Source organism: Indicator indicator, chromosome 29 (assembly GCF_027791375.1).
Source record: "Indicator indicator isolate 239-I01 chromosome 29, UM_Iind_1.1, whole genome shotgun sequence".
Taxonomy (NCBI): domain Eukaryota; kingdom Metazoa; phylum Chordata; class Aves; order Piciformes; family Indicatoridae; genus Indicator; species Indicator indicator.
Window position 1 is genome coordinate 6,422,789 of NC_072038.1, and position 15,055 is coordinate 6,437,843.

General features: G+C 37.8%; 1 protein-coding gene across 1 annotated transcript in view; it reads right to left on the bottom strand.

Annotated features, from left to right (window-relative positions):
- Window positions 1-15,055, bottom strand: part of B3GNTL1 (UDP-GlcNAc:betaGal beta-1,3-N-acetylglucosaminyltransferase like 1) — a 109,735-nt gene that overhangs the window by 79,573 nt on the left and 15,107 nt on the right. The window contains exon 6 of the mRNA XM_054394060.1: window positions 118-213. Coding sequence (XP_054250035.1) covers window positions 118-213 — 96 coding nt within the window. The remainder of the gene's footprint in view (window positions 1-117; window positions 214-15,055) is intronic.

Genomic DNA, 15,055 nt, shown 5'->3' on the forward strand with positions numbered 1-15,055 from the left:
CTAAGAATCTGACAGCCTTAATAAGTTACCAAGTATTGTTAATGACTGAAAAAAAATCCATCTAAATAAACCTCCTGCTCTCCTTTTCTGCTGTAGTCACAGCTGACTCAAAAATACCTGTGTCAGAAGTTGTTCCTCAGTCAGATTATTGATCCAACGAGTATACCGCTCAGTAGACTCCGGTGGCTCCCTTGTGACTTGGCAACCAATAATCTAAAGCAAAATAAGATAAGTTACATAGTGTAAACTGCTGTATATCCACATGGCAACAAAACAGGATTTAAAATAAGCATTCAGAACATAGAAAATCCAAGCATTATCCATACAGCACTTACTAGCCCCCTTCTGTGTTCATAATACAGAACGCTCTGCTCAAACGTTGAATAGTTAGAGGCTTTCAAAGGTCTCTAGAACACTAACACTGAGAAGTGTCTTTACAATAGCCTCAGTCTTGGGAGTATGTGAACCCTATTGGTTGAAATTTTCAAAGGAAAATCATCCAAAGGCAGATATTTAGAACGCAAAATTTCAACCAAAATAAGTTTGTCCAATGAAAATTAGACCTTGGATAACACCAGACAATTGTACCAACAGTGCCATATCCTATAAAACTGCATGTTACTTATAATTCATAGGAAATAAGGAAAAAATGCCATTCTGATTTGTCTCATTCATGGTAGAACAATGCAGACACCCCATTTTGATTCATTCACTGAATCATTCATTCATACACCCATCTGAGCAAGGTTTTCTTCTCTAATACTGTTCTATATCTGTATGGGTTAAATAATAATATTCTGAACACTGACTGGCATAACAAATAGCTTCCAAAATATATCAAACAGAATATTAGAAGGATTACGTATTATCTGTAACTGCACAAACACATATTAATGCCATTTCATGCAAACACTAAACTATTTACTAATGTCTGGTTGGAAAAGGAAGAAGCTGAGGAGAATCCAGGAGTGTGACTATACAGAACTCTGCAGTTTGCTACTCTGCTCCAACCCTTCAGAGTACTACAGGATTTAATTGGATATGCAAAGGAAGATGATACTGGTTTATATGAACCACTTAACTCCTGTTGTTCTAGAACTGTCCATTTCTCTTCCAGATTTTGAGGATGTGTTAGTTCATTGAGAACTAACACCAAAGTACAGGTATTAGCATTTCTGAACAGTTATTTCAGACAATCAAGTTCTGTTCAAGAACAGTGATGAAAATTCCATTTATTTTCCACCCTAAGTATTCATATGAAATGTAAGCAAGTTTAAATCTTTCAGGTTTCTCTATTTACAGAGCTTTAAATCCCACCTTCTCTTGCAGGTCCTGTGATTTTTACAAAACCATGTATAAACTTTACAAAACCATGCATAAAAGTCAGACTAGAAAAAAAAAATCACAAAGCACTTTTCCCCTCAAAGGTATTCTGGAACAACTTAAGTATGGAAACTTAAGTTTCTTTTTTCAGAATGTCACAGCCTAAGCTGAACAAATATAGAATCACAAACAGCCTTAAGGAGGTCAGAGATAAAAAGCAGATTCTCAAATCTTTTTTCTGAACACATTAGAGTCAATTAGCAAGAGCAATCAATTCTTTCTAAGCAACCTGAAATTTAAATGAGAAGCAGAGGTTCATATTTTTCATGTTAATTTCTGACCAGTCGGACCAGTTTTATAAATGCTGTTGCTAGTTTAAGCAATCTTGGGGAAAAAAAGCTGAATCCAGGTGCTCAGCTAAAGGTCTGTAATTCCCTAAAGTCCAGTTGGTTCAGATCTTAATTCCCTATGCTTCCAAAGAAAACTGGATGTGTTTGATCAATTATCTGTACAAACACTCAAGAAGAGGTGAAGGCAGACAGAATAACTGCTATTAAATAGGATCCTGACAGCTCTTTTCTTTATCATACATCACTGTTTGTAATTTCTAGAGTTTGACTTGGATGCCTAGCTGAAATATCCTCCTCTTTCCATATAATCATAGATAATTCCACTGCACTCTCCAATTTATTTTGCTGAATGTTGGCTTCTAACAGTGATTCTACACTTACTGTTTATAGCTCTTAAAATACTTTGAGCCTTTGGAATTGAAACGGTACCTAAACGTGCTATCTATAGACACAACTAAAGCATTTCTTTCCAGAAGGCTTTCTGTTTATTCCTACAATTTATTATTTCACTGGCAAATTGAATTGTTGTGTTCATTCCTCCTCCTCCTCAGACAAAAAAAAAAAAAACCAAAAAACCAAACCCACAACCACCTGACAATTCCTTTCTTTAAAAGCAAGGGAACAAAAAAGCCAGAGTTGGTATTTCCATGCAGGTACCAAACCCTTCAGCATAGCACATAAAAGCAGGGATCTCCATCCTGCAGAAGGTGGTATTGTAAAACAGCATTCTTTAGTTATAATCATATTACAGCAAAGTACACTTAACACACAAATGCTTGTTACCAAGAACAGTGACGTTATGATCTTGCGACACAGCAGGAAAATAACTAACTACAAAAGCATAACAAAGTTAACATTTTGTAAGAAGTGAAATGTTCACACTTCCCTCTCCCCTAACAGAACAGTGAAATGTTTTGCACAGCACAGACTTCCTGCTTTCTTTGCATTTTCAGAACCAACAGCCCTCAAGATGGCTTTTAGCATCATCGTAAAAGATGCTTTACAGACAAATCTTAACATTCTTGCTGTGCAATCCAATTTATTTCTCAATTCTCAACCAAAAAAAATCCACACCGTTCTGCTCTTTAGCTGTGCCACTCCCCTGCCAACGGGACTCTGACTTATGACTGGGATTTCTGACTTATTAGATGCAAGATAAACATCATCAGCATAAGAGTAATTTGACCTGAGCGTCTGAGGCAGCTTCAGTAAAGCATGGTTCATGTAACCAGTCCCCCACCTAATCCAAACTAGAATTATTTAGAGTACAAACAGCTTCCTCCAGCTCCCCTGTGGTCTAATATAATCATCTAGCTTATGGTCCTGTGGTCCTGCCTGGCCTCTACTTCACTTAAGGACCAGGCCTCCAGTATCTGCCCATCCTGTCTAGAAGACCTCAGCCTAAAGTGCCAAAATAGTATTATATGTCTATGTTTAGGCACCTGGACCTCTTCTCTAAGAACTCTAACATTTCACATGATTAGGAGTGGAGTTAACCTTATCTAAATAAGATTACCAGAATCAAAGTCATGAACATTACTTCATGCTGCTATATTTAGAACATTTTCAGGAGTTTGAGCACTATAAAGACACTACACTATAATGCAATTAAAACGGTAAAAATAACAATATAAAACTAGAATAATGAGGTCCCTCATGAAACTGGTCACAGTACACCAGATTAGCCGTGATGATTTAGGTTGGATGATAGGAGGAAATTCTTTATCATGAGGGTGGTGGAACACTGGAGCAGGTTGCTCAGGGAAGTAGCTGAGTCCCCATCCTGGGAGATATTCAAGGTGAGGCTTGACAGGCCCTTGGGCAACCTGATATAATGGAAGATGTCCCTGCTGACTGCAGGGGGGTTGGACTAGATAACCTCTGAAGATCCCTTCCAACCCAAACCAATCTATGATTCTACAATTCTATGTGTAAGAAACAACTTGTTGATCGATACAATGTTCACAGATATAATCACGTTCAGAGGAAGCAGGCAGGATTACATATGTTACAAAACTGTACCATGAGCACATACAGTCACTGTTCTGTGGGTGACAAAACTGTTCCACTAAAATACAAGAGTATTTCAGTTATATACCTGATATTTAAGAAATCAGCATTCTATACCAAGCAGGAACATGAGTCATCTGCCTACATGCCAAGATTTGGTTCAACTTTTAGCTAGAGTTTGTTTTAAAATGTAATATTCAGGTAGAGATGGATCTTATTTTCATTGGTTTATGTTTCTGTGCTTTCCGTTGTACATGGAAAAGGAAGTGGGTGAGAGGAAGCAAAGATTAAATGAGTTGACAGTAATTAAAAACAAAACACTTTCTGCAGATGTGGCATTTTTTTATTTATTTATTTTTAAATCACTACTACTTCCTCTAGCAAAAAGAGTTTTTCTTATTCATGAGACAGCTCATGTGTCAGAATCCTCCTGTTGTTCCAAAGAGGAAATAAGGATCAAAAAATTAATTAGTCTTCAATTTTATCCATTTTTTTCCTAGTTTTATAAAGGAAATTAATCAAGAGAGGCAAAAGCTCTCTGTACTACCTCTGTAAGGTAGTAGGTGCTGGATGTATATACATATGAGTTCTTCACAAAAGATGTCTTCTTTTGAGGAACTCTGTTTTATATGATTTTTAATTTACTGATAAATAATGATATTGAGGCAGGTATTGGAAAAATATGCATTTTTAGCAAGAAAAAATCCACAACTTTCCTTTCCAAAATAAACTGCTTTCCTCAACTTATGGTATTAAATGAAATGCAGCTTTCAAAGGTCATATAAAGTACAAAATTTTCTACACACTGAGAGTGTGCAGTGCTGAGTTTCATGTTAGAAATACGACTGAATTAAATAAACCTTCTAGAAGATAATGTAACCAACTACTTAGAGAAGCTTTAATTAGAAGTATCATGACATCTGATCCTAAATCATGTTCTATGAGAAGAAAGACTATTGGAATAGCAAACAATACATGAGGGGATTACCTCTGGTGCACAACACCTTTTTCTCCAAAGAGCCTTTTTATGAATACCCACAGAGGGAAATTTCCTAAACTAAAGAAGCTAATAGGAGACATTTACCTTATCTTGAACATTTAAGAACAGCTTTGGTTAATCATTCCTATATCTTCAAATACAGAGGAAAAGTAGATGGCACCCATACTGTCTCCAACCCTACTTTTATTATTTGTATTGTAGTAATTTCCACACATTCCCCCTCACTTGATGTGACGCTGAAAACAGATCCCTACATTCAGATGAAAACTTGACAGGAGCCTGAAAACATATTTCCTCTTCCCTCCATTTCCAAGGGAGGAAACAGTTTCTTCAAAACACATGACACCTGTGAGGTAATTTGCATTAGGTGTAAAGATACAAAACACACCCTAGTGTATTTAAAACATGTTTTTAAAATTATAAAATATGTTGACAGTGCTGACTCCCCAGGGACTCCTTTAGGTCAGATGAATATCCATTTCCACAGATGTTCTTATCTTGTAGTAACCCATTTTTAAGAACACCTGTTAAACGCTCTATTTGGAACTGATTCAAGTTCAAAGTCCACAATAGGATGTTGTATGTTTATTTTTTAGGACATAAAAAAGAAAAAAAAAGAGTAATTAAAACCCAAGGAAGTCTGAATTTTCTTTAGTGAATTTATATGACAAACAACAAGTCAGGGTGGTGTAATCAGAATGAGCAGAGCGGAGCATCACACCACGTGCATCTAAAACTGATGTTGTCATGCATACAAAATCATGAATATGAACATGACACCTCCAGAGAAACTTCAAGTAAGTGTCACTGAAGAGATACTACAGCAAATCTGTAGATATTGCAGCAAGTGAAATGAGTTTCAGAAGTCCTTTTTGAAGGTGAGTAAGACCCAACATTTTCATAACTGGGTGAGGTAGGAAAAATCATCAGGCCCCAGAAGCCTTCAGTGAAAATCTGCCATCCTGGAATAAAGAAGATCTAAGGGCTCAATCTCTATATTAAGGCTAGTACACATGCAGTCTGAGTTTGATGCAAATTAAGTAAACTCTTTGGATCCTCTCAAGATGCTTACAAAACCAGACCTTTGCATAAAGCTTCAAAATAGTAAAAAAAGCAATATGCTTACACAATTTCTCTTTTAAAACCAATTTCTCTTGCGTCTGTAGCTCTGCGAGTATGACTGGATTCATAATAGTTATCACCACAGCAAAATACCAACACAAAGAGGAAAGGATCTTGATTTTCAAACATTTTATACTGCAGACATATTTTAAGAAATGAAATATGCTGAAAGCCTGCACTGAAGTCAGGCATTTATGAATATCAAACTCTAGTAATCACAATCATTTGATGGAGTTATTGGCATGTGGAGGCTGTATTAAACACAAGTTTAATTACAAAGTGGTGTGTAAGTTGGGATGTTTCCCATTTGGAATATTTGATTAAATGTAGAACAGACTTAGACTGACATTGTGACTTTGAAAATGCACTGTGGTTTTTCAGAAATACCAAATTAAAGAGAATCTTTAAGGAAGCTGCCTAATAAAAAGCAAAGACACAGCTGAATTCCAGCATATGTGGATGCTGTACATGGAAAGGCCCAACTAAGTAAAACTACTGTAAGAATAATACTCTCACATTGTCAGACAGAGTTTTCATATTCTTCAATGCAGAAAAAGAAAAGGAATCATATTTTCTCATCTTAAATATACTTCCCTGTCACTACTTCAGAACAAAACCTTAACCCAACTGCTGCTTTGGTTTCTACCCTCCATACCAAAAGAAGATTATTGAAATACTATAAATAACTTTTGAAAGCCTTTTATGACAACTTCCCAAAGTTGCAAGTATAATTTGTTTGTTTTTAAATATCTATACTGAATAGCCTTTACTTACAGTTACATTTTCCATGGGCTGGAGAAAAATGTGGAAGAGTCACCATTCCTTCATAGTGTATGGAGACTAAGTATAAAGTATTCAAGTTCTAATGACCAGAGCAGTTCAGGAAAATATGTCTTTGGACATATTTTTCTCCTACATTGAAAAGTAAAGTGACTTTGGACAACCAACAATTGTAGGTGATCACCTTAGGAATGTAATCTCCTTTTCCTCTGTCCATACCAAAGATGGACTAGAGCATCCTTAGATCTAATTGGTCCATTAGTGGAGCAAATTCCTACTGACAGGGGTAAGCAAGCAAATTTGAACTATTCATCTATACTTGCCAGTATCCAATTACTTTCTCTTCAATAGCTGTTACATGACTTATTGCTTATATTAAAGCTAAACTGTTCAGGCACTGCCTGCTAGGATGTGCCTGGCAAGACACATTGATCTGTCTCAGACATGCTGAGTAAGGGAGACAGAAGGAAAGCTGATGCGAATTAACCAGGGAGAAACAAAGATTATTACACAAAATAAAAGCATTTATCAAATAAAAATCTATAAGCTATATGCAACAACTAGAGACAAAACACTACAAGAGTGATTGGTAAGACCTGGAGCTCAATAGAAGACATAGATGGAGAGATGACCAACAGCCATTAACTTGTGGCACACAGGAAGGACAGAATTGAAATGAAGGGACTTACCTATCACACTGAACAGATAGGTAATATTTCAACATTATGTACTTACATTTAATGATAGCCTAGTAAAACTTCCATGTGCTTATTACCTTTTCACACCTGCAAAATTACAAACAAGATACTACTTACCTACTTTCCCATTCCAGACTAAAACACTGTCTAATTTAAGTAGAGAAAATGTAATAAAATCCCTCAAGAATAAAGGCTCAGACTACAAAACAATGTTGTTGACTACTTCCTTGAAACAGCAGATGAAGAATAGCAAAGCCACTCTGGAGGCAAATTTGCATTTTCTCACTCCAAAATGAAGTTCTTGTCCATTGCATCACACTACTTGAATTAAACAAGATCTGATCTAATGCTCCTGAGAGTGTTTTATAGGCAGATATAACTCCAGTCTGCCCATCTTCCAAGCTGACCAGAAGTTGTGAAACTGCTGTGAGAGCAGATCCAAGCCCTGCTACTTGCTGTTGTAAGGCTGGAAATACTAGCTAGGGTTCAGCACTGCTCTAATCACAGCTACAGAGTTTTCAGATGGAGCAAGCTTCTGCCTGCTAACCCTCCACTGTGAAGATGTACTCCTAATATAGCACATATATTTTTTTCACTATGCAGCATCATACTGTGATCCAAATATGCTGAATAGTTCATGAACACATTTAGACCTCAGGTCACCTCTTGATGAACGTCCTACAGACTTTTAACTCCACTAGAACAGCAAAACATCTAATAAACTGTTCCTTTGTATGGTTTCCAGTTAAAGGGGGAAAAAAAAAAGTACCAGGAACAGTCACGTGACAATCCATACAAGTTTTAGAGATGCTGAATTCCAAGTAGTACTATGTAATAAAAGACTATTTTAGGAACAAGACATAGGTGAAGGAAACATGCACTATCTTGGTTTTGCTGGCTCTAGCCATACAAACAAGGATGCTTTGTTCATTAGATAGAGTAAGTCCAAGTGCAATGTAATGACCAGACTATATAATAACAATTTTGACTCCCAAGAGAAAGCACACAAGAGGAAGCACAGCATGTAGTCTGAAGGGTAATCTGTTATTTTCAGGACTACACTAATATTAGACTAATAAGAAGACAGAGCAGACAAAAAGCTTTAAGATCTTTCAGAGGTGACCTAACTCCATTGGAATGTGGAATGCAAAAATCACTATGCACTGAGGATTGCCAATATTCTCAAACTGCTACTGTTGACTGCCAATGTACAAAGTAGCCTCCCTTTTTTTCTTCCAATTTTTATTCACTATTTCGTGCTCTCTTTCATCATGAAACAGCCTGGCCTGGCACAAGACTGATAAAACAATCTTCTGTCTTTATTCCAGACTTGTGATGATAAGCAGGAATAAAAACCCCACATTAATGTGATATATTATGGCACAGCTGCTCAGTAAATGCTGCACTGAAAGGTTCTGTTGCATGATCCAGTGTACCAGTGAGTGATGCTGCACTGGAATTCTATCACAAGCGTTTCTACATGTTCAGTTACACACCTGATAGATGGAAACAGTTGTCTGGATGTTTTTTCTACTAGTGGTGTAAACAATGTCTTAACTACTGGGCAAAACAAATCACTTAGAACACAATATTTACACACAGTGCTCTTTCTGTATACAAAACAATCAGTGCACACTCTGACATAAAGAGCTGCTCTGATATGCAAGACAGCATATGGAAACTGGTCCAGGCTACCTAGAATAACCTTCCTCCTGCCAAGGAGGAGAGCTAGATCTAAAATATGGAAGTTACTGACAGACGATATAAGAAGGTCTATGAATCTTTTTGCACTCGGAACGAAACAAAGCTCAACAGCTGTTAAACCGTTCCTGCAGAGGTGCTCTCATGGATTAACTCATATAAAACCCTGCCTCTTGCCAATGTAAAAATGGCTTTGTCAATCTTTAGGTGTTTTGAAAAAGAATCAGATCTCATTATCATGACAGCCACAAAAACGCTTGGCATGCTGATCTTAAAAGTTCCATTCTACATGAGTACCTGCTTCATAAACCACTGAAATTTTGTTTCAGTTAGACCTGCAAGAGAGGACCTACTCATTGTGTATTCTTTCTGTTGCTGCTGAGATCTTTACATGCAATTTCAGATACTGATTTAAATAGCTAAGGTGGAAGCTCAAAGAACTGATATTTTAGCCACAAAAAAAAAAAAAAAAAGAGAAAGTGAAATTACTCAAAATAGTGCCCAGTAAGCACAAAGGTAAAGATGAAGGGGGAAATAAATCGGTCTTTCTAGCATGCAACATAAACGTTTAACAGTCCAGGCAAGTAGAATGGCCCAGGGTACAGCGATAATACACAAAAATTGTCTACTGGATTACAACTTCCAAAATCAAGAAATGTGTCCAGATCTAACATAAATAAATAAATAGAAGCAAACACAACAACATCCAAAACCAACAAAACACCAACTTCATTTCTAAGCAAGCTCCCTTGCCGGTAGGGGAGAGACAAGGAATTCTTTTGGCCTAGAGTTGTACCTTAAAGAAAGGCTCAAGCTCAGCTATCTCCTTCAACTGTTCCTTTCTCCTATTCATTTGCTGATTGTGCCATATTTGTTTACAGCTTCCCTGGGGCAGATGAACAGGTCTGTCAACCAGTAGTGCCATGCCTTCTTCCAAGTTCATTCAATCCAATCAACAATCCTAGACTCACAATAACCTTCAAAGATATGCAGAATTTAGGCAGTTGGTTAACACCAATAAGATAAGTTCAGATAAGGCAATAGGTTTAAATGGCCTTAGGCACTGCAGCTCTTGATCTAAATCCAAGCTACAGAAATGCCAAAAATTTGCTTTAGAGATGCAAACCAGTGAATATTCCTCATTGAAGAAATGTAAATGGTTACACTCAATGTTCTCTCACATGCATAAGTATCCTACATGCTTCAGAGAGAGGGTAGTAATTTTACAACAAAAGGAAAGGTGTTCCTTCTGACACTGGTACAGATTCACCTCTTATCCAGCCAGTGAAAACAAAAGGAAAAAATGTTCTTTATTTCCACTGCCCACATGTTGATTCCAGCTATTGGGAACTTGTGGGAGACAGTGAGGAAGATCTTAGCTATTTTCTATGCAGTTCTACAGAAAGAGAGAGATATAAAAATGTGAAGCTACATGTGAACAGTCATATTGTGGGGGCACACATATACTCAAATTAAACAGTTGGTGAGAGAAAGAATAAAGTAACACCATGCCCAGCAGACAATATCAGGTCCACAAATATTCAATATGGTTCTAAGACAGATGAGAAAGTCAGTGGGTTTTGAATACGAATAGTATATTTCATTTTAGCACCCTTCTTTTCTCCTTCCAGTATCTGGAATCCTTAAGAAAAAGAAAAACTGAAATACTATTCCAAATACTGCTCTATTCTTGAAAACTTCCATAACAGCACAGTGGCTTGGCAAAGTGTGCCAAAGTGTGGGCACAATCCAGAGAAGCTCTTTAATGCTGATAGAGATCTCCAAGAGCCTACTCACACCACATCCAGCAATTTCACCTCAGCAAGCCCATAGAAATTACAGGTGAGAGAATTAGAGTTCTGATGCGAGCACCCAGCAAGACAACCTGGGAGCAGATACTGCTAACAACCTCCTCTCTCACTGAAACAAAAGGCTTTAGGAGTTCCTAAAGGGTACCGCTCTGCTCAAATAAAGTAACAGGATAAATGTGGGACAAAAGCATGAAAGACTGCATTGTGTGTGTGTAGTCTGGAAAACAATTTCCTGGGCTAATCCAAACCCAGAAGTCTTGTTCAACAGAATACTAGTATGTACGCAACGTTGGAACTCCTCCAGAAGAACACAAATATAAGTAAAATAAGATACGGAGGCCTGATTTTTTTTCAGAATTAAGGGGAATGTGATCTTGACTCTTCCTACTCATGAGCTGCCAGCAAAGCATCCATGATTTGTGGTTGGTAAATAAGCAACTCTTGCCTTACCCTGGGATAAGTGGGATAGATGCTGCTTGCAGGGTAAACAAAAAGCAGAGCGAGACATTTTAGTAACAGTTGTTCATTCTCTAGTAACAAAAGCATTCCTTATCTGATTAGAGCACAAGCAATTGGAAGCATTGCTGGCTTGTATGCAGCATAACATAAGCACACATGTGCACTGGACAATCATTGCCAAAAGGTTGGTAGCTATTCCACTAGCAGCAGACAGTACAATGTCCCTAAACTTTCAAACTACTCAAAGCAGGTTTTCATATAGAGCTAGCAGAGCCGAAGAACTTGTAATATAAATAAGCAAAGTCTTTAAAACGTGTGTCTTTTGAGTGTCCTATTTATAGAACTGTTGTCAACAGGACTTGCAGATAATGTAAAATATTCACCAGAGAACAAGATGGCAGTGGGCCTAGAGAGCTGCATTTAATAAAAACACAATGTATTAGCAATTTGTCTTTCGAGATCCAAAACTCTCCACTCTAAATGTTACCAATAAGAGAACAACTGCATCCTATGAGATTTTTTTTTTTTAAGTCTTCCAGAGAAGAACAGCTCAACAGAGTAGAAATTCATTTGCTCTTGCTCTTTAAAGCATGATTAAGTAGTCTACAACACAGGAAATGAGACTAGTAAAGCTCCAGGAAGCTATCCCAGCCACATTCCGGTACCTGAACCTGTGGGCAAGCCTCCTGCTTTTTCAGAGATAAGACACATGCGTTTCTTTGAAGAACAACTAGTTGGGGAGTCATTACAAAAGCATCTACTGTCTTTGGTTCTGGTGTTTAGTGGCCAGGGCTGAAGTCAGAGAAGAGCAACATTTAAGAGTAACATGAAAGAGGAAGAACCTCAGGGATTCACTAGGATCTGGAAGAAGAGTTCTCTTGGTGGAGTGTTTTGGAAACCTCTTTTATCTGAAAATCTATAGTAGTGATGACAGCAGAGTGAAGCCTCCAGTACTATTGCCCACTGGGAATACCAGCCTTTAAATCTGGCTCTCAGTAAGAAGCAGCAAGGCCAGGATTAGGAATTAAATTTCTGATGGTACACTGAGACTACATAAAGTCAAAAATCCAGGTCAGAAGAAGTTGCAAAACAATGGAAAGTCCAAGTCTGCAAATTAGAATTCCAGGAACAAACCAAAAAGCTCACTGCCTCACTGGCATTTCTCATGCTTCTGGGTTTTTTTTGGTTTTGTTTTGGGGGGGGGTTGGTTTGTTTGTTTTTTCCCCCAACTCTCCCTCCACCTACTCTGGCTTGTCATAATGACTGAAGCTAGGGTCAGAACTTCAAACACAGAACAGAACTTTATTCAAACATCCCCAACCATCTTCCAAGGCCAGAAAATTCAATGGCATAATTATTCTGAGGACAGTAGAGACCATTCTTTTAAGAACAGAAGTCCACCCTGACATTGGTTAGTAGATTTGTGGGCAGAAGGTCAACTTGTTTGCTCTTTAAGTAACTCCAGTATGTGTCAGAACTACTGGGGAGCTGGGGATTAAACTGAACAGATGGATATGTCCCCCTTTCTTCTTTCAGGCCTTTGAATTGGAATTCTGTGTAATACAACATTAACCTAGAAAGTGTACTCCACATAGGCATTACAAACATTTTCTATACTTGTATAATGTAAACACACATTCCATTCCATTCAAACACAGATGCCTTTTTGCCTTCATAGGGTTCAAGAACAATGAAGGAAAATCCTTACACCTAAAAGACAAGAACTAACAGAAAATAAAAAGCAGCAGAAGTCTAAAGAAAAAACAAGAAAACCAAGGTCACTGCCAAAAAAAGCTGTGAGGGCAGCAGTAGTGTATTAGGTCTGTCTGGGATGGAGTTAATTTTCCCTAGAGAGCCCTCACAGTGCTGCGCTGGGTATTGGTGGCTAGAAAGGTGCTGTGTTTTGGCTACTGCTGAGGGGGGATTTCTCACCAGTATCCCTGTGCCAGCAGATGGGGGTGGACAAGATCTTGGGAAGGGACACAGCAGGAGAGCTGACCACAGCTGACCAAACGGATATTGCTACAGAATGACATCATGCTCAGCAACAGAAGCTAAGAGAAAGGAAAGGGCGGAGGCGGAGGCATTCATTATTACAATGTTGGTCTTCCAGAGCAATGAGTAGGTGTACTGAAGCCCTACTTCCCAGGAAGTGTCTGGACATTGCCTGCTGGTGGGAAGTAGAGAATGAATCTTTTGTTTTCCTTTGCTTCCATGCCCACCCTTAACTTTTGCTTTTATTAAACTGCCTTTAACTTCACCCACCAGCGTTTTCCAGCTTACTTCCTTCTCCCCCTGTCCCACTCTTCTGAGAAGGGGAGTTGATAAAGTAGCTTGGTGAGCGTCTGGTATCCAGTCAACATCAACCTGTCTCAAGTACCACACAAAAACAGGATCACAAGTTTGTATTTTGCTTAAACTATATCATGAAGACATACCTCTCAGTCTGCTCGGGCACTCAGTATTAGTTATTTGATTTTCACTTAAATACTTCAAACTGTTAGGCACTAAAGTAGAACAGACTATAAAAAAGCAGTTTAAGTGTTTTCTAGAAGACTACAAACTATTTAGTTGAAATTACTCTTTTTTTTTTTTTTTAAAGTCTTAATATCCAAATAAAGAAGTCATACAAGTGAGAGATATATTAGCTCTCAGCACTAGTTTTCATAAGAAGGCTCACTGGATCAACTTGCCTTTCCAGGGTTTTTTTGGGTTTTTTTTGTTTGTTTGGTTGGTTGGTTTTGGTTTTTTTTGGTTGGTTGGGTTTTTTTTGCATTTTACTACAGAGTCACATTAACTGATTGACATCAGAACAAAAACAACCTTCAATGCATCATTTCATTATGTTCATCATGCAAATTAGGTTAACTGCTGCTCAGGGGCTACAAAAACTATCATTTGATAAATTACACTGTAAGGATTATCAGATTTCATGAGACCAAAATACAGGTGGTGTGATGAGCAGGTACACATCCCACCACTAAGCAGCAGACAGTCCCCAGCTTGTTAGCAGACCATCTTCAGCTTGTTGGCAGACAGTCCTCAGGTGAAACAACCACAATCATCTCTGCTTTGAAGCAAGCCTGTTTCAGAAGAAAAGTTCAAAAGGTGTTTCATTCCCAGAGAGTGACAATCCTAAAACTGTCTCTTTCGTTCTGAGACCTGCAGGAAATACCTACTTGACAGATCAAGTCAATTGACTTTTCCTTTCCAGGAGCTTCTTGCACACTGAAATAAATCTCACAAATGTCAGAGAAGTTGCAATAAGACTTTTTTTGCTGAACGTTGCTTGTAAGAATGCAAACTCACTTTTCAAGTTTATATAAGAGTATCTATGTCACTAACATTGACAAAAAAAGTAATTGCCAGGACAAATTATTTATATTTATTATCTTCAGGTAAGCAGAATATACACAAACACCCTCTAAAGAACATTTGCTCTAATCACACAAATTTATTTAAAAATCAAAATCATGCAGATCATAACACAGGTATCTCACAGAATGTTTTTGAGAGTTCATTTCACAAGAATAAAGAATGTCATTCTTCATTCTTTTTTGTAGGCTGACATAGGGAGAAACACCAGTGTAACTGCAGGCCAGTTTATCAGTGCTACCAACCCACACGTCCTTCACGGTTCACAGTACCTTAAATAATATGAACAGATAAACTATAGCTGTAGCCAGTCCTCTGCAGCTTCTCACGCTACACAAAACCAGCATTCTCCTTTACATGACATACATTAGCAAAACCTGTACACTGATTTGAAAAACAGTATTACTGTCATAATGACATTTGGAT